Here is an 18517-nt window from a genome sequence, read left to right as displayed (position 1 = left end):
TTAATTTGTGGAGTACAGTGCCTATAAAAAGTGTGCATCACCTTTACCAGTCGAAGCTTCATGGGTGAGTGGCAAAGAGAAAGCAACTGTTGAAAAAAACTCATATTAAATCTCAACTAGAACTCACCAAAGGCCACCAGGAAGACTCCAAAGGCACCAACCCTACTGTGGAGCACACTGACGGCAGCATCATGCTGTGGGATGCTTCTTGTCAGCCAGCCCTGGAAGACTTGTAAAGTAGAGAGATGACCAAAAACAGCCAATCAGGCATGAGTAGGATCAGGTAGAACAGAACAAAACAATAGCCACTAAGGAAGCAAGCTGACCAAATGGAGGAAGCACAACAAACACAGCCATGGCAACAGTAATGGAGCTCCAACTTGTTGATTTGTGGCAACAACATGAGTGATTATACAGTGTCTTTTAGAACATACATACATGCAATCAAACTGAGAAGGAGAGGAGCTAGACCAAAACCACTACCACAGTGGATATAGCAGATAGCTAACGGCTAGCCACATTAGCTTGTTCACTCTTAAGTCATGTTTGAGTGTGTGAGACTTGGAGTTTTGAACGTGGAGACTCTGGTTGCTGATGAATGAATCTGTTTGTAGTGTGCTGTGTTGGTCATTTCTTTGCACACTACACCACAAGAACAAAACTGCTAAATCTGCCATTCTATTTTGTCATTTAAAAAATCAGTTTAGATTTTAAAAATCTTATATTGTGTACCAGGCTTTGAGGCTACATTGCAACATTGTGTTCACAGTAATGGCCTGAGCAGATGTTCGTATGAATATGAATGAATGGTCAGACAACCCAAAGCATTCAGAAGTGCAAGAGCAAATGAGGCCATCAGAGAGAGGATTGTTTATTTTCGTGTTGTTCTTTTTATCGTCTGAAACTTGTGCTACACAGAAGGTGCCAGATGAAATTCATCTGCAGACACAGCCTTTTCTTTTCCCACACATTCACAGCAAAGATATAAGGTAAGTAATGCTAAGCCTAGAAGTAATGTTTTATCTCTAGGGGGCACTAAAATCAAGTCTTTGACAGTAAAATGTACTTTGTCCCATTAGATACAGCATAAGGTGAAATACTATCTTAGTATGCCTTGATTCTTTAAGGACAAATTATAATACGGATACATTTTACAAAATACATTTTAATGAGAAGTTTCTAAAACTCTCCACTCTGTAAAACTTAATGTAACCCATTTTAAAAAACAAATAAGAAAAATCTAGTGCCAAAAACAATGCAAGGAAAGTACACCGGGATGGGAGTTTGCTGAAAACAAAAGGGTAAAAGCAAGTGAGGAAATGTGATGAAAAAAGGAACTGAAATTGAAAATGAGAGAAGAAGGGAGGAAAAAAGGAAATGAGAAAGCAGCAAACAGGAGCCTGACTGCAACTTTTGTCCAATCAGCTGTTCTTCTGGTGTGTGATTCATGCAATGTCATCAGTCTCACTTTACACAACAGAAGACTTGCAGGATCTTGGTCATTTCTCTGTTATGAACAACAACGGACTGATTTTAAATTCAGTCACACGAAAGATTACTTCTGGAGTCTGGTCACTGTGAACCTCTTTTATCTCTGTGTGTGGTTTATCTTTAGTGCTGAAGTGGGCTGGATCTCCTGTAATTGGAGACACCTGGGGGTTAATGATTGCACGGCTGCAGTTAGAGTATAAAACAGGCAGGATACCACTTCTAGCTTACCTTCACCGTCTGTCACCATGTCTTTCTCTGGAAAATACCAGCTGGAGTCTCAGGAGGGCTTTGAGCCTTTCATGAAGGCCATCGGTAAGAATCATGCTTACATTTGTCTACTTCTTTTCAATGGCTGATTTTTTTGCGTAGTTTTTGTTACACTGATCTGATTCTAAGCTGCCTGTATTTTGTTTTATTGATAAAAGTTAATGCCAGCTGGTTTGTCCAACAGTGTCGCTCTAAGATACTAAATGAAGCCTTCAAGTCAAATAAATACAAACTTATTGCAATGTCCTCTTAACCTGCTGCCTTTTATCTTCAGGTCTCCCTGATGAGCTCATCCAGAAAGGCAAAGACATAAAGAGCGTCTCTGAAATTGAGGAGAGCGGTGACAACTTCAAAGTGACGGTCACAACCGGCACAAAGGTCCTCACTAACTCCTTTGTCATCGGTCAGGAGGCCGACATTGAGACAATCACTGGGGAGAGGATCAAGGTAAGCCAGGACCTTTTTTGTACCTTTTGAACCTACATCGTTTTGGCTTTGACATTTTGTACTCTTTATTTAACTTGGGGATTTTGAATTTGCAAGGCCTAGATGGAACCCGGCAAAATTTTTACTGACTCATCCTCACAGAACCTAAAAATGACACTCTGCCTTGCACAAATCGGCTACAAACCTGTTTCTGTTAATCTTCAGGCTGTTGTAAGGCGTGAAGATGGCAAGCTGAAGGTCTCCCTCAAGGGAATTGAGTCAGTCACAGAACTGGTGGATGGGAACACGATTGTCAATGTGAGTAAAGGGGAAGCTGTCACTTTACAGGATCTCTGATGATGACTCTTCAGAATTTTCTAATGTAATTTCTTTTCTTCCTCCCTAGACAATGACTCTTGGTAATATTGTATACAAGAGGATCAGCAAACGCGTCTAAATGTCTGCACTTGGGATAATAAAAAGTTTAAAAATGCACCACTGTCTTCTCTTTGAACTAAATTTAAACTACATGCCTGAAGGAAGCTGCTATTTGTTGAAGTCTCTTAATGCTAATAGTTAGTGACACTTTTGAAAGACTGTAGCCTTATCTCAAGTGTTGCATTAACAGGCTAAGGGTCTTTTCATGACTGCACGGAGTCGAATTAGGACTGTTAACCACACTTTATCACTAACGGTTGCAATACTGGGGGAGCGTTTCAACCCTTGACAAATGGCTTGCAGAAAATTCACTTGGTAGAAAAGCTTTTACCTTGCGAAATGCAACTACTGCTCATCAACTTGCACCTGGTTTGTGGGACTTCCTGCTTTCCGAGCTGTTAAAGGCTCAACTTAAATGGGCAAATGGTTCACATTTAACAAATGACACTAGCTGTGACTGAGGTCAGTCCTGAATCCTTGCTCTTTATGAAACATCCAACTGGGAGTCAGTGGAAGTTAACCACTGACTGTAATGCATATTAAAATTGTCTAGTCCTGCACAAGTATTGACTATTAATATGCACTGGCTCTTTCAAATATTACTACAAAGATTCAACACAGCTACTCACTGAGCAGCAGGGGGAAGTCTAATAACCCAGAACCACAGGGGATTGGGGCTGCATTTACTCTAACCTATTAAAAACATGTTTAATCTAAAGTGGTTCTGGGCCTTAACCCACTTGGCTCTAAGAAGAGCTGAAACACTCATGAAACTGAAACACTGTCAAATATCCATTTTCCTTTGTAATAAGTGAAAATCTAAATTTAGAATCAAAACGTTTCACTAAGCTTAGTGGATGGTTTCTACATGATGGAAATGGCATCTTTGGTGTTTAAACTTTAACAAGATTAAGACGGCAAAATATCACTTAAGATTACAAACATTTTCAGTACTTTGATACTTCCCTCTGCTGTGTTTTAAAAGATTACTGCTTGATTATCAGTAGTATAGTGGGTCCCAGAGCTGCTTTTCAGTGGGTTATAAGGATGTGACCTGGGAAAAAAGGTCTGATGTAAGAAAGCTCCAAGTGAACAGCAAACATTTGACATGACATTTTGCCATAAATACACTTTGGTATTTTTTAACTTATGTCATTATCTTGGGATAATAAAGGTGGCGTGTTCATGTGATCATTGTGCAAGATCTCTAAAAACAAGCAAAATTCATATGTCACAGTAATTGTGTCTTCCCAGGGCTTATATCATGGTGTGCTGATGAAAATGGCATCATTTAATTAAATAAAGTGGTCAAATATTTTTTGGAAATTAAGGTCACAATTTCTCATAAGGTGATGGTGGACTCTGAGGCTGGTCCAGATGAAGAAAAAACTTTTGTGCAGTTTAGACAGTGCTATGCAAGAGTGCTTGCAAGTTTTGATGAAAGTAAACAAATTTCCCATTATTCGCTGCTTTCTGTTAGTTGCAAAACAGGCATCATTTTCTGACTTGTTTCATATTGAAGTTTAAAGTTCTAGTATCAGCATTACTGGCAATGTATTACATTATCTTGTGCACAAATGATCAAGAAACATTGGACTGAGGGGTAACTTGACTTGAATATTGATGGTATAGTTAGCAAAAGCTGCATAAAATGTCTGCATTCAAATTTGAAAAGAATCTTGTTAACAGTATCAAAAACAAAAGGAACATAATAAGTTGAATGTGAAATGTTTTTAATGAAAAGTAAAGCTACAAAAGTGACTGAGACAGAAAATGATTGTGACTAAATGTGCCGACCTAGACAATACTCAGAAATCTGTTAGCAGTAAACAATTGGAGGGTTTTCTGTGGTTTATTGAATGGAGTCCTGTTTACTTCTTCCGGTGGAACATATTCTTGATTCCCTCCTCCACGGACTTTGGTTCGTGCAACATGGTCATCGGTTTGTTCTTCAGAGCCGCCTCTCTCATACTGTGGTAAACGTACTCATTCTGTTTGAACATCCTCAGCTCCATCTCTGTCTGCATACGCATTGCCTGATAAAATATCACAAAGAAGACACCATCAGTGTCCTCATATCAAATAGCAGCAAAACACAAGGTAATGCAGGCATGTAACTTGAGTTTTGTGCTTAACTTGAGAGATACATAAAATTATAATCTGCAGGTGCCTGAAAGGGCAATAACCATCTAAAAGATGTGACTTCTTCTAATCATATCTTACAAATAGGTTTCAAACAGAGACAACCAAGTGAGATATTAGGAAGATTTTGTCATTTTAAACCTGCAACAACACAATTTTCTAAGCACTTAAATGAAATATTAACACAACAGTTTATAGAAGAAGTTAACTGCAAGCAATAAATCTATTCAGCAATCAACATCTGCAATTATTTACAGCTCTGTTTCTGGCTACACGGTCAGTGTCAGCCCACAGTGTAGTGTCTGTTATCTGATACTTTATTGGCTTATTTACACCTGGAGAAAATGTTTGACTCTGTAGCTGTTAAATATTTTTGGCTCACTGATGCTAACCTACTTTTGGAGTTGATAAGGTCAGGGATATGTTTTTAAACTGTTGCATTTTTTCATATAAATGGCAAATTGAGCAAAACTTAAGCAAACAGAAGCAGCAAAGCTACATATCAGACAGCTATTCAACAGGATATAGCTTCATGTAAAGCTCTTTGAAACAAAGATTTACTATTTTTTGTTTTACCTTTAAATTTCAATTATTGAGAAGGGGATGGGTGTGTACCACAGATCCGAGATGCCCCCTCTTTTGGACCACTACTGTGAGACGACGTCTCTGTCAGAACGGAGGTGACCTAAATTGCTGGTACAGCATTTCAGAGGTTTTTTTCTTTAATTAAACTTCATTCATAAATGTCTGCCGATTACATTCATGAAATATCAAATTGGCAAACATTACAGACTAAACAACATTTCAAAAATAAACCTGAAAAAAGATCAGAGGTCTAATCCACCATTAAATTATGCATAGCCCATTTCAGAAGTAGTCATGCAAACAGTGGCTCACTTTAGCTTTGTTTGAGTTACACTGGCTACATAGTTAATGCTGCTACATCAGCCAATGTAGCAACCTTAGCTTTAGCACTAGTATCTTGAGCATTAGCAAACATAGTTAACGCTGAAGAATCTAAAGCAAATGCAGCATCAGCTAACGCCGCATCAGCTGACGTGGCATCGACTAACGTAGTTAACATACAGTTGAAACCAGAAGTTTACATACACTATATAAAAAGGCACATAAACTTTTTTTTCTCACCGTCTAACATTAAATCAGATTAAACTTTTCCTGTTTTTGGTCAATTAGGATTACCAAAATTATTTCTATTTGCTAAATGCCAGAATAATGAGAGAGATAATTTTTTAGACATTTTTTTATTATTTTCTTGAGAGTCAGAAGTTTACATACACTAAGATTACTATGCCTTTAAACAATTTGGGAAAGCCCAGATGATGATGTCATGTCTTTGGAAGCCTCTGATAGGTTTATTGACAACATCTGAGTTAATTAGAGGCACACCTGTGGATGTATTTTAAGGCACACCTGAAACACACTGCTTCTTTGTGTAACATCATGGGAAAATCAAAAGAAATCAGCCAAGATATCAGGAAGAGAACTGTGGACTTCCACAAGTCTGGTTCATCCTTGGGTGCAATTTCCAGATGCCTGAAGGTGCCACGTTCATCTGTTCAAACAATTATATGCAAGTATAAACACCATGGGAATGTCCAGCCATCATACCGCTCAGGAAGGAGACAGGTTCTGTGTCCCAGAGATGAACATGCTTTGGTCCGAAAAGTGCATCTCAACCCAAGAACAAAAGCAAAAGACCTTGTGAAGATGCTGGCTGAAGCTGGTAAGAGTGTGTAATTATCAACAGTCAAACGAGTCCTGTACCAACATGGGCTGAAAGGCCACTCTCCGAGGAAGAAGCCATTACTCCAAAAGAAACATAAAAAAGCCAGATTACAGTTTGCAAATGCACACAGGGACAAAGACCTTAATTTTTGGAAACATGTTCTGTGGTCTGACAAAACTAAAACTGAACTTTTTGGCCATAATGACCATCATTACATTTGGAGAAAAAAGGGGGAAGCTTGCAAGCCTGAGAACACCATCCCAACTGTGAAACGTGGGGGTGGCAGCATCATGTTGTGGGGTTGTTTTGCTGCAGGAGGGACTGGTGCACTTCACAAAATAGATGGCATCATGAGGAAAGAACATTATGTGGAAATACTGAAGCAACATCTCAAGACATAAGCCAGGAAGTTCAAGCTTGGGCGCAAATGGGTTTTCCAAATGGACAATGACCCTAAGCATACCGCCAAACTGGTTACAAAGTGGCTTAAGGATAACAAAGTCAATGTTTTGGAGTGGCCATCACAAAGCCCTGATCTCAATCCCACTGAAAATTTATAGGCAGAGCTGAAAAGGCATGTGTGTGCAAGGCGGCCTAAAAACTTGGCTCAGTTACACCAGTTCGGCCAGGAGGAAGGGGCCAAAATTCCTGCAAACTATAGTGAGAAGCCTGTGGAAACATATCCAAAACATTTGCCCCAAGTCATACAGTTTAAAGGCAATGCTACCAAATACTAATGAAATGTACGTAAACTTCTGACTCTCAAGAAAATAATAAAAAAATGTCTAAAAAATTATCTCTCTCATTATTCTGCCATTTAGCAAATAGAAATAATTTTGGTAATCCTAATTGACCAAAAACAGGAAAAGTTTAATCTGATTTAATGTTAGACGGTGAGAAAAAAAAGTTTATGTGCCTTTTTATATAGTGTATGTAAACTTCTGGTTTCAACTGTAGGTTTGTTAGCTTTAGATTTAGCTACATAAGCTTCATAGCTATGTTATCTTTGCAGCTTAAATAGCTTACATAGCTTTGTTAGCTATTTAGCTAAAAAGCATCTAATGTAGGTTGTTTAGCTTTAGCCTTATCTACATTACGTGTGTTAGAGGGTTTTCATGGAGGACAAGGTTTTTTCCTGTAAGCAGACTGTTTAGTCTGACTTATTAAAAGTTCTGTAATCAGGTTTTGCAGGTCAGAGTTTTAAATTTAAGCTTTTGGTATCCTAACCCTTACTTTAACCCTTACCCTAACACAAACCCAATGTTTAATCCAAAATCAAAATTTTGTCAATTGGGGCCCCAGTGGCCTAGTGTGTATGCCCATGTTCCCATTCAGAGTTCACAACAGATTCTCAAAACTCCAACTTTTAAAGTCCCCAAAGCAGTATTTTAGCTTTTTGATTGAAAACTGTAACCTCTTCTAATTGCTGTTTTAAATACTTATTTCAAGATTACAAGGCATTTACCTCCAGGTCCTTGGTGATTGGATGTGTAGGCCCGTGAGTGATCATGAGAATGGCGTAGGCCTTACAGATCATCCCGTGGCCGACCTCGATCTCCCCAGCCTGCCAGTGAGTCACTCCTGCACGCATTGCAGCCATACCCAGAGCAGCGTTGTTTGGGTGGTACAGTTTCCTGTGAGGGGCAAAGTTGGATTTATTCCAGTGATTATTATTTAAGTATTCCCACTGTACTGTTGAAACTGACCACTGAGTATCTTTTTACTCACATGTAACCCTCCACCATTTTGCGGGCGTAGTCTGCGGCATCCTCAAAGTACTGCAGGTAAGCTTGAACCTCACTCAGTGTGCTCCAGATCCTCAGCAGGTAGATGTGAGTGTCTGCCAAAATGGGCTCTGTCTTTTTCACACACTCCTTGCAGTATTTCACCACCTGAGAACAAGAACATTCAAAAGCAGATCTTGGAAGTTAAACACAGCTTTGATGGAAGGAAGGAAAACAACTCTGCTGGAATAATAAGAAAATATTTTATTCTGGAGCTGAGGTACATCCCAATAAAACTGGCTGTAGATAGATCTAGAGTTTAATCATCCATTTTGATCTTCAAACTAAAAGCTCCTGGTACTTTTAGTCAAAAAGCATGCATCTAATAGGACGCAATAGGTCATTTGAGACATTACCTCATGATAGTCACCATTTAACCGAGCCTTGTCCATCTTGTCCAGTATATCAAAGCAGTAATCTGTCGCCTCTTTCACCTGCTCCTGTGTGGGCTGAAACAACAAAGATGGGAGACAATGATTAAGTATGAATCAACAAATCACAGCACTGTATCACTTCTTGATGATGAGCATATAAAGTACATAGTAAATACAGGGAAAGCCATCTAACACATGTGAATGTACAAATCAGTATAAGAGCAAAACATTATATTATAATGTAGATTTAAGCAACCTTTGCCCTCCTTGCCATGGCACTGTCGTCTCAGCAAGGCTTATTACGTTATTTCAGTATTTAATGTTTGTAGATAGGGAGCACAGAAAATCAAAGTCAGAGTTCTTGTATGTGTAACACACCTGGCCAATAAGCCTGATTCTGACCAGTGTTTAAGATTTGATGGCATCTAGTGGTAAAGCTGGAAATTACAGACAAATGCTTCCCTCAAATAACGCTTTTATTCAACTGATAATTGACTAAAAAAAACATATTTTTAATATTATTAAAGCCAAAAGGCACTACCGAATCTGACACAAAGTTCATATGAGAAGACATAAAGCCTGCTGTGAAAGCTCCTGTCCCAGCCTTGAATGTTTTGTTTGTTTCTTGGTCAAATATTGAGAGTCAACATATGAAATAAATATATCCATTTGTACAAAAAGACCCAGAAACTCTCAGCTTACTAATCCATAAATTTTAGCCATCTTTAATCTTTATTTGACAATATTTATTGTTTGTTTGTTTTTTTTTTTGCTCCAAATTTTTACACCTAATATGGGATGCCTGATACTATATAGTTAATTTTGGTGGTTTTGTATTACCTTTTTTGGATGCGTTTTTTTAATTTAAGACCATTAACAGATTTCTATCAAACCCATACACTATGAAAGGGCAATATATAAAGAGGATTTAAGATACATTGATATATTTCTATAAAAATAAAAGGTAAGACAATATTGTTTTTATTGAGTGTATGGTGAAGTTGATTTGAAAAAATGCCAGGTCTAATGCCTAGTAAAGAAATTGTTCACAGTTTACTGACAGAGCAAAAGAGGATGGGGTGCAGATGGCCTGGCCGTTAGGTCACGGCCCATGTACGCAGGTGGCTGGGGTTCAAGTCCAACCTGCAACTCCTTCCCTGCATGTTTCTCCCCAACTCTCTCATCCTTGTTTCCAAATCTGTGTCAAAACTACGCAGACAGCAAGCCCGATGTTTGGTCCCCTGGTTAGCACAGGTAACTGTCAGTCTCTGAGTTGTCTACACCATAATGTGTGTTGTCTTGTGAAAAATAAATAGCAGAGACAGCAATATAACTTGTCAACTCAAATTATTTTGCATGTCCACATTCATGTCTTTTGTTGGCCAAATGAGTGCAAAACATTCCCCAACCTCTGCCTCAATTGATTCAGTATCCAAACATTCCTCTCCTCTCTTTCTTCTTTGCAACAGCTGCAGTGTAATCAACTGCTGCTCAACATTTTTCAGCTCAAACTCCAGCATCAGGTGTTCAGTTTCAGAGCTGGCACAAAACTGGCTCTGCCGAGTTGCATCAGGGCAGAGTATTGCAGAGTGACGCGGACTACTCAGCGCACAAGTTTTAATTTATGTGGATGCATAAACCAGACTTAGAAGCACCAACAATGATACATTTATTGACTACAGGATATGTCTTAATGAGCCATTCAGCTTAAAAAAAAAAAAACAAAGATATGATTTATGATCATCTAGCACAGCCTAATTATTCCTATCCTTACAGTTTTGGTTAATAAATCAAATTTAAATGGTTGAAAGAACTGAGTGATAGACTCCCTTGAGTGTTTATTGCTAATAGTCCCTCACAGTTGTTATTTATAACCTCTGACACACAAAGCAGACTGGTAACCTTTGCCTTGGAATAGTGAAGTGCCTCGTGTTACACAGATTATGATAATGTCAAGCTGTTTCATTCAAGGCCATCAGTTTTCCTGCTCTGCTTTACACCACATACAAAACTAAATGTAATATAGGCTATAATATAACTAAGTATAAAACTGTGAATATTAAACAGGTTGGTGTAGTTGTTGATCATTATAGAAATAAAATAGAAATTATATAATTTCGGGTAAATCAAAGAGAAATTATTTTTAATAAATTATTCAGTAAATAAAGTTTCTTGAAGTGAATTTTCTCTCTTTTTTTCCGATTTTTAAATGAATGTTTGTATGGTGGCACACACACTTGTGTAGCTGAATGCATTGGGCGCTATCTTTTGCTTAAAATAGTCCCTGCTGCTCTGCTTCTCATGTTTCCCGCCTGTCCTTATCACACATGAAGTCAGGAGCTGAAGCAGGGACAGAGTTCAGTCTTTGTTACTTTGTGCAGACTAAAAGCGTCCTCTGCAAGTAAAAGTGGGTTAAAAAGTTAAAAAACAACTATACAAACCTTGACTCCGTCCACTTCCCTTCCTCCCATCTTCAGGTCGTCTTTGGTTCGGTTCTTGCAGTGCTCACACGTGCAATCAAAGAAGTACTGTGTTTTCAGCAGTCTCTGTCTCTCCTCTGACAAATTCAAATAGTCCACATATGCAACTGTCAGCTCCTCTCCCTCTGAGATTTTACCGAGAGAACGCAGCTCGATCCTGAGGAGGAGAAACATGGTTAAGAACAGGCAGAGATGAACCGGTGTTCTTCATTCACAGTTTCTGAGTGATGGTGAAACCTGTTCCATCGTCAGTTCAGTCAATCCAGAGGAAGGATTGAAGGAGTGAATTTCACTTTATTGTTAAGATAATATTCATCTAACTTACATCTTAAATTTAACAACATATGCATGTGTTAAATACAGACTTTATGTTTTTCAGTAAATTTTACCAAAAGATAAACTTTACTTTCTTTCAGCATCCTGCAAAAACATGCCAATTTTTAGACAAGTTTTGGATTTCCTTTATATTTAAAGCTCTTGTGAGGAAATTTTTACTGCGTATTAAATGATGAAATAGTCATATATATAGTAATAAAATAATTACTGATGCCTCTATATCAGTGGCTCTCAACTGGTGGGTCAGGACCCAAAAGTAGAAAGCAGAGATGTCTTCAGTGGGTCATGGATGTGTGCCGAGGAAGAAAAAGTCTACGACATACAAATTTGCACAGCAACTGCTTCCCAGAACACTTCCTTGAACTAAAAGTTCCTGGTACTTTTGGTCAAACAACACCTAAGGTAGACAACATGTTCACAGAGCGATGCTAAAGTAGCATTTTTTTTTTTACATTTTTCACGACAACGATCCCAAACAGGTGACAATTTGGACGGGAAGAGAAGACAGGATGAAAATTCTTGCAAAAAAAAATAATAATAATACTCACTTATTTACAGGACAAAATCAGCAAAAAGAACAGAGAGGTTAATGTTTGCGGCACCAACGTCAACACTAATCCAAAGTTCCTCACAGAAGCTTTAACAAATCTTTCACAATTTTTAATTCAGCTTAGAGTAGAAGCCTTAAATATGAAATATTATGAATTGAAAATAATTTAGAAAACAAAAGAGAAATTGTGTTTTTCATGTTTTTGCATAGCCTTAAGTGTGGTTAGAGGTGGACAAAATTGTGTGACCACGGCACTCTGTTTTTACATGACGGACAGACACACTATGTGATAACACACAAAGTGACAAAACCAGCAGCACGTGACAACACTTTGTGTGAACATGAAAAAGTTAGAAAGTGTGTAACGTTGATCAGTAGGTGGAGAAATAGAGAAAGGAGACATAGCAGCCTTTAGTTACTCTAAAAGCTGGATAAAAGTTAGAGCGACGGTGTTGACTTTTTGATGTGAAAATGGAGTCACATCCAGCCGGTGGGGAAAACTACACAGCACTACTGGCAGAGATGTTTACGGTCTAGAAGATGGAGTCGGATGAAGGTTATTTGAAGATGTAGTGATTTAATGTTACAGTCTCAATGTTTCTCTTAAGAAGAGTTAAAAAGGCTCAGGTTGAGGTAACGCACCTCGGTTGAGAATGAAACATAGTATTCACAGCCGACTGACTGAAAGACAAACAGGAAGCAGTTTTACACCAAATTATACCTTGATGGACGCTCACCCACACACAACAACATGTATACACTTATTTTGAACTTTGTGCTTTGAGTTAGAGTCTATTTTCTTTAGCTGTGACATTTTGAAGGCAATAATATGATATTGAGTACTTTCTATGAACTAAAGTTGGACTTTTTGATTGGACTTACTTGCCATGGTTGAGGATCACAGTGCAGTTTGGCCAGCAGTCGTGATTCACCAGACATAAATTTGGGAAAAGGCCTACACCGACCGCCTGTAGGCCTCTCTGGTCACTCACAGTGAAACCGTTACAGTTAACCTGGAAGGAAGAGAAGACAAGAATTCACATTAGAAATGTATAATTAGAAATGTCACTGATATATCAAATTAAACATTTGTAACTAAACCCCCAGATCATTTTTTCAAGCTCAAAACGTATATACATGGGTATTTGGTAGCATTGCTGATTAGTTGGGGATCTTGAGATCTGAGTTCAGTGTTTCACTTCTAGAAGTGTCAGTAGTGACCTTTCACCCCACCCTACCCATTCTTGCACAAATGTGCTAAGAGCTCATCATTTGTGCAGCACACCTGCTTCAGCTCTTTGTGATGTATACAAACCAGCTGTTGTGTTTCTGTCCTCTGAGTCTGACATAGCTAGCGGAGTGGAAAAACTTTTTACAGTGGCAACAGGCATGCATGTTGTTTGCATTATTTTTAGGGATGGGTTTAGCTGAGTGATTTGAAGTAGCAGAGAAGAAGTAAGGTTTTGACAAAAAAGTAACAGGAAGTTTGTAGAAGTTCATTGTATTCAAAATTTATTTTGCTTTATTTTAAATGCATTTAATTTAATAAGACAGTTGATTGATTGGGGACAAAAATACATGAAAGAGTACAGTCTAGACCAAGGTCATAATAGTTTTGAATTTTTCATTCCCTTTTATTTGTTAATGAGTTTTAACATTTTTAAATTTCAGTTTAGTTTTTTTATTAGTTTTTACTTCTGGTTTGTTAGTTTAGGTTCATTTTGTAAATATGCTTCGTTTAAGTTTATTTTTATTCATTTTTTAGTGTTACTTCTAGTTTTTTCAATAATATGGGATACTAAACTTAAAAGGGTCAGAAAATGTAACCATCATACAATTTGTAAAACACATTCAAATAGGGTACTCTTCCATTTTCCCTTTGTTTGTTTAATACTGATATTTAAATGCAACTGAAGACCTACAGTGCTTAACAAATTTATAAGACCACCTGTCATATTTGTCTCAGAGACCATCCAGCATCATGAAGTGCTTTAATGCAGACTCTTTCATTTTCAGTGAGCTCTCCACGTTTTACCATTTTGAACAGGAATGAGGAATTTCAAAAGAAAGTTTTATATATAGAATTAAATATTTTACATTATAGTTTAAATTATTTAGTTAGTTTTAGATAACTATAATAAACTAGGTCAAGACCTGCATGCTTTAACAGAGTCTTGAGATAACTTTAGTTATGAATTAGCACTATACAAATACAAATTGATTGATTTGAACCCAGGCTGAAAACCCCGTAGGCAATAGCCTCTGTACAAGGGTCCAAGTTATTTTGCTGAAGTGTCTCCCTTTAATTCTTTTGAGGATCAAAGAACAGGATTAAGGCAAAAAGTGACTTAATGCAGCTTTACCTTTATCAAACCAGCTTGTTTTCTGCCAAATCAACAGAATCAGAAAATAGCTAAAGAAAGTTCAACAAAGTCTATTTCTCAAATTTGCTCTTTTCTTGTTTTATATATATATATATATATATATATATATAGTCATTGTTTTTCTTTTGTGGGATATTTATTTATTATGGCTCTCAAATCTAAAGAAGCCCTTTGTGAACATCATTTTAAAACTCCTTTAATTCATGTAGTAAAGAATTTCTGAATGATTTCTGAAGATCTTGTCTTAATTGCAAAAGAGCAAGGTAAAGAAATCATCTTAAATACTTACAGTAGTTTAAGCAAGGCAGTATTGCATGTCATAGTCTGACCTATCACTGTGACCTGCCTTTTTGCTTTCTATGTTAACTAAAAAAACATATTTTGTCTTCACAAAAAAACATGCTGTTTTTTTATATTGAAATAAATTCATCCATTGTACTGGTTAGAAACTTATGAATACATGTCAGCGCCTCAACACCTTAGCTCAAGCTAAGAAGTAAGAAAAAGACTTAGCCCTTTGTTTAGCTATTAAACAAAGAAGGCCTGTCAAAAACCTTGACCTTGTCAAATGACAAACGTTAAAACCATCCAATAAAGCATCATAACGCACCACTCCAAAAATATGTGAGATATCATCGATTGTGTGCTGCTTGCTGGTACGGGGCCAGTAGTCCAGGAAGTTGTGTATGTCCACTTTCAGTTCCTTTAGTTCATCCTCCTGCATGTCAGCGATGTGGTCCTCCAGCTCGTCAAGGGTGGTCAGCTGCATGTCAGACACCGTGCTCCCGTCTTTGTCCAAACGCCACATGATGCGAGCCACCAATCTGAGCACACATAAAAAGAAGAATGAAGAAGAAAATAAGGGGCTGTAGTATCAAAAAGTCAGTTGTACATGTTGTTTCAACACTACGCTAAGGGGTTTGTTGATACGCAAACTGATTTAATCAAAATTGGCATTCATATTTTTGGGGACACATGAACTTGAATTGACAACCAGAATGGATTAGCGAATTTGGACTACACCAAAACCACAAGAATGTGGAATTTAGGTTTTTTCAAAATAAAAGCCCTGATCATCCACAGTTCCTCGCCCTTCAACTTACCGGATGTTCTCGTTGGGTACTTTGCCGTAAGTTTTGATGGAAGAACATTCAATCTTGTGTTCAGCCCAGCCGGCACGCTGGCAGGTTCGATCGCAATAATGAGCAAACTTGCACTGTCCGCACCTCTGAAGCTTCTCTCCTCTGCGGAAACAGCTGTGACAGATACGCTCTGCTAGGCTGCAACACAAAAACGTTAAGCTGTTATGATCTGTAACTTAAATGGTAAAAGTAAGAGTTTAATTCATTTGCTTCAATTAGCTTTTTCAAGAGGCTTTTCTTGGGGTCAAATGTGAAGGCCAAATAAAGGTTCAAAAGCCAAAAAAACACAATGAATATCTAATAAACTGCTGACACTACAGTAGTAATAGGGAAACATTCACCCAGCTGTTTCAGGTATACCTGCTCAGTTTCTCACAAAAATCATAATTTCATAAACACAGATAACTACTCATTGAATAATATAGTAGCAACAAATCAATTTAGGCATGTAGATATGGTGAACATGATCTGTCAAAGTTCACATCGAGCATTAGAATGTGGAAGAAAGGTGAGTCAAGGGAACGTGCCATGGCCAAACTTTAGATCTACTGAGATTTTCACACATAATCATCTCCAGGGTTTACAGGGAATGAGCTGCAGGCCTCTGAGCCAAAATGCAGAGGTCAGAGAAGAATGATTACACTGATTACAACCGAGGTACGCAGAGGAAAATCTCTGAATCTTCAGCAGCAGCAGAAGACTGCTGAGTGTCACTCCTGTCAGCTGAGAGTAGAAAACTGAGGCTACAGTTTCCACAGGCTAAATTTCAGCTGCAACATTTAAATGGTAGGGTCAGAATTTGGTGTTAACAACATGAAAACCTGACAGGTCACTAACAACCATATCACGTTCAAAGTCCCTTGAATTACATTTCTGCCCCAGTTTGATGCTCAGTTTCTACCACTACTGTTTGGCTCTGATAAAGACACAAGCACATTAAATGTTAGTCCTCTGCACAAGATTGAACTGCGTGAAAGTGACTTGTGTGCTCATGTTTTTTCTTTCTTTGCTTGTGAGAAAGTATCCATTTAAACAGCCTTTGTAAGTAAAATGAGGGCCTGACTCTGCAAGTCTGATCTCCTCTGGTAGGCTGTTCCAAAGTCAGGGGCTCTGACAGCAAAAGCTATCAACCTTGGTTTTTTTAGGCTCAAACTTGGAACAGCCACCAGAGCTGGATCTCAAACTGCGACCTTGTTTGTAGGAGGATAAAAGCTCAGAAGTATAGGGAGTGGCCAGCCCACTTTTTGCCTAAAAGTTAGTAAAAGAACTTTAAAATCAATCCTAGAAGCAACTGGCAGTTTAGTGAAGCTGAAGTTAGGGTAATATGAGCAGATTTGTTGGTTCACGTTTATGTTAAGCTGCCGTATTTTGCACTGTCTGAAGGCTAGGCTATATTTCTGAGCTGGTATTTTTTATAACATGCAGCTCAAAAGAAAAGTCCTGATCGACAATCACCCAGATTTCTGGCAGAGGGCTTCACATAATGACACAGGTTGCCTAGATGTGAGGGAATTTCTTTTTTGCTGAGGGACCAATGACAGTTACTTCAGTTTTTGTTTTTAGTTGTAGAAAGTTGTCTGACATCCAGGCTTTGATTTCTGATAATCAATTGCTTAATTCATTTATGTTTGACCAGTCACACGGTGTGGTAGGGACGTAAAGTTGGCATAGCAGTAAATGGATGTTAAATTTTTGAATAATATTCCCAGGAGTAGACATAGAGATGGAAAATTAAGTTGGAGCTTAGACTGAACCCTGGGGGACCCCATTGGATTGTTGAGCAAACAGACCTGGCCATGGACACAGCAAAGCATCTGTTATGACGGTAAGAGCTGAGCCAGTCTTGGGCCATATTACTGATATCTGCCCACTCCTCTAATCTGATAACAATTTTATGATCAGTGGTATCAAAGTATCTACTATTGTTCCACTGTATCATAAAAGTAAAACAATGGTCTGGTCATTGTGATAGCCATTGTCATTTGCAACACGAATGATGTTAGTTAAGCCTACTTTTACATCTGCCAGTACTTTAGAAACACAAGATAAAGAATCCAAGATCTTGAAAATACGGCCATGGATACTCATTATCACAAGAAAACCAGGGAATTTCATCAACAGAGCATGCCTCCAGAACACTGAAACCTCATTTACTGCACAAGGACTGTAAACATCAGAAATCAATTAGCACCATGACCATTCTCACAATGAACATTTCCTCAACACTGAGTCACAACAATAACAGTTTACATCATCACCATACCTGTCGAACACAACCGATGAGATACTGGGCTCAGAAAAGATGACATCTCCGGCCCAAAACTCCTTGGTCGCCTTCAGACCTCTCCCCTTTCCAGGTGAGTCAAATATCGCCACGTTCTCCATGGTTCAGAGGCTGCTCTGGTTCCTGAGAGGCAAGCAATGAGAGATACGAGAGAGGAGCGTTTCAGCGGTAGAGGGAGGCTAAATGCAGAGTAATGGTAGTTGAGGAACTTGTAGACCAATCTGTGTCCTTTGTGTTCTTCAATGACAACTGCACATTCCTGCCCCAAGGTACTAAAATAGCCCTCCACCTCTTGAACTGTACCAAGGGACACAAAAAAAAGGGGTTGGTGTTGATTCGTCCTGTATTCTTCTAAGAAATAAAGTTTCTTGCACTAAGATACTCATCAATAAAACCTACATTATTGTTTAAAACAGAAGCAAATAAACTGGTTGATTCTCCTCAATGATATTGGGGTTTGTTTAACTCTTTGGAAGCACTTGCTTTATGATCTTTCAACTGGTGGAAGACCCCCCACCCCCACCCATGAATTGGTAGGGACCTGGTCCCTGTGGGTTATTTTTGGCTCTCAGTTGCTCCCGTCTATCATGAGCCTGTGGTGACGTAGGACAGCTGTGAGACATTTGACAGATCTTCCTGCCAATCTCCACACTCTTCTGGGGCTTTCTGTTA

At 38.4% G+C, this 18517-nt stretch overlaps 2 protein-coding genes across 4 annotated transcripts; one reads left to right on the top strand and one right to left on the bottom strand.

The window, feature by feature from the left end:
- Window positions 1-1642: 1642 nt before the first annotated feature.
- LOC121509967 (fatty acid-binding protein, liver-type-like) lies at window positions 1643-2679 on the top strand. The gene is made up of 4 exons (XM_041787789.1): window positions 1643-1803; window positions 2033-2205; window positions 2410-2502; window positions 2591-2679. Exons 1-4 carry the CDS (start codon window positions 1737-1739, stop codon window positions 2639-2641), a joined length of 384 nt encoding a protein of 127 aa, XP_041643723.1. The 5' UTR covers window positions 1643-1736; the 3' UTR covers window positions 2642-2679.
- Window positions 2680-4338: 1659 nt separating this feature from the next.
- smyd1b (SET and MYND domain containing 1b) lies at window positions 4339-18074 on the bottom strand. Of its 3 annotated transcripts, XM_041788044.1 has the most exons (10): window positions 17825-18074; window positions 15523-15699; window positions 15030-15243; window positions 12918-13048; window positions 12678-12716; window positions 11111-11306; window positions 8652-8744; window positions 8240-8403; window positions 7977-8145; window positions 4339-4658 (listed from the first exon to the last, which is right to left on the bottom strand). In XM_041788044.1, the coding sequence occupies exons 1-10, from the start codon at window positions 17944-17946 to the stop codon at window positions 4494-4496; spliced, it is 1470 nt and encodes a 489-aa protein (XP_041643978.1). In that variant the 5' UTR covers window positions 17947-18074; the 3' UTR covers window positions 4339-4493. The 3 variants fall into 3 exon arrangements, with proteins under 3 accessions (XP_041643978.1, XP_041643976.1, XP_041643977.1); XM_041788042.1 differs by lacking the exon at window positions 12678-12716; XM_041788043.1 differs by lacking the exons at window positions 4339-4658; window positions 12678-12716 and adding an exon at window positions 5330-5457.
- Window positions 18075-18517: the final 443 nt, after the last annotated feature.

This window comes from Cheilinus undulatus, linkage group 5 (genome assembly GCF_018320785.1).
Source record: "Cheilinus undulatus linkage group 5, ASM1832078v1, whole genome shotgun sequence".
Classification (NCBI taxonomy): Eukaryota; Metazoa; Chordata; class Actinopteri; order Labriformes; family Labridae; genus Cheilinus; species Cheilinus undulatus.
This window is presented reverse-complemented; position numbering and strand designations above follow the sequence as displayed.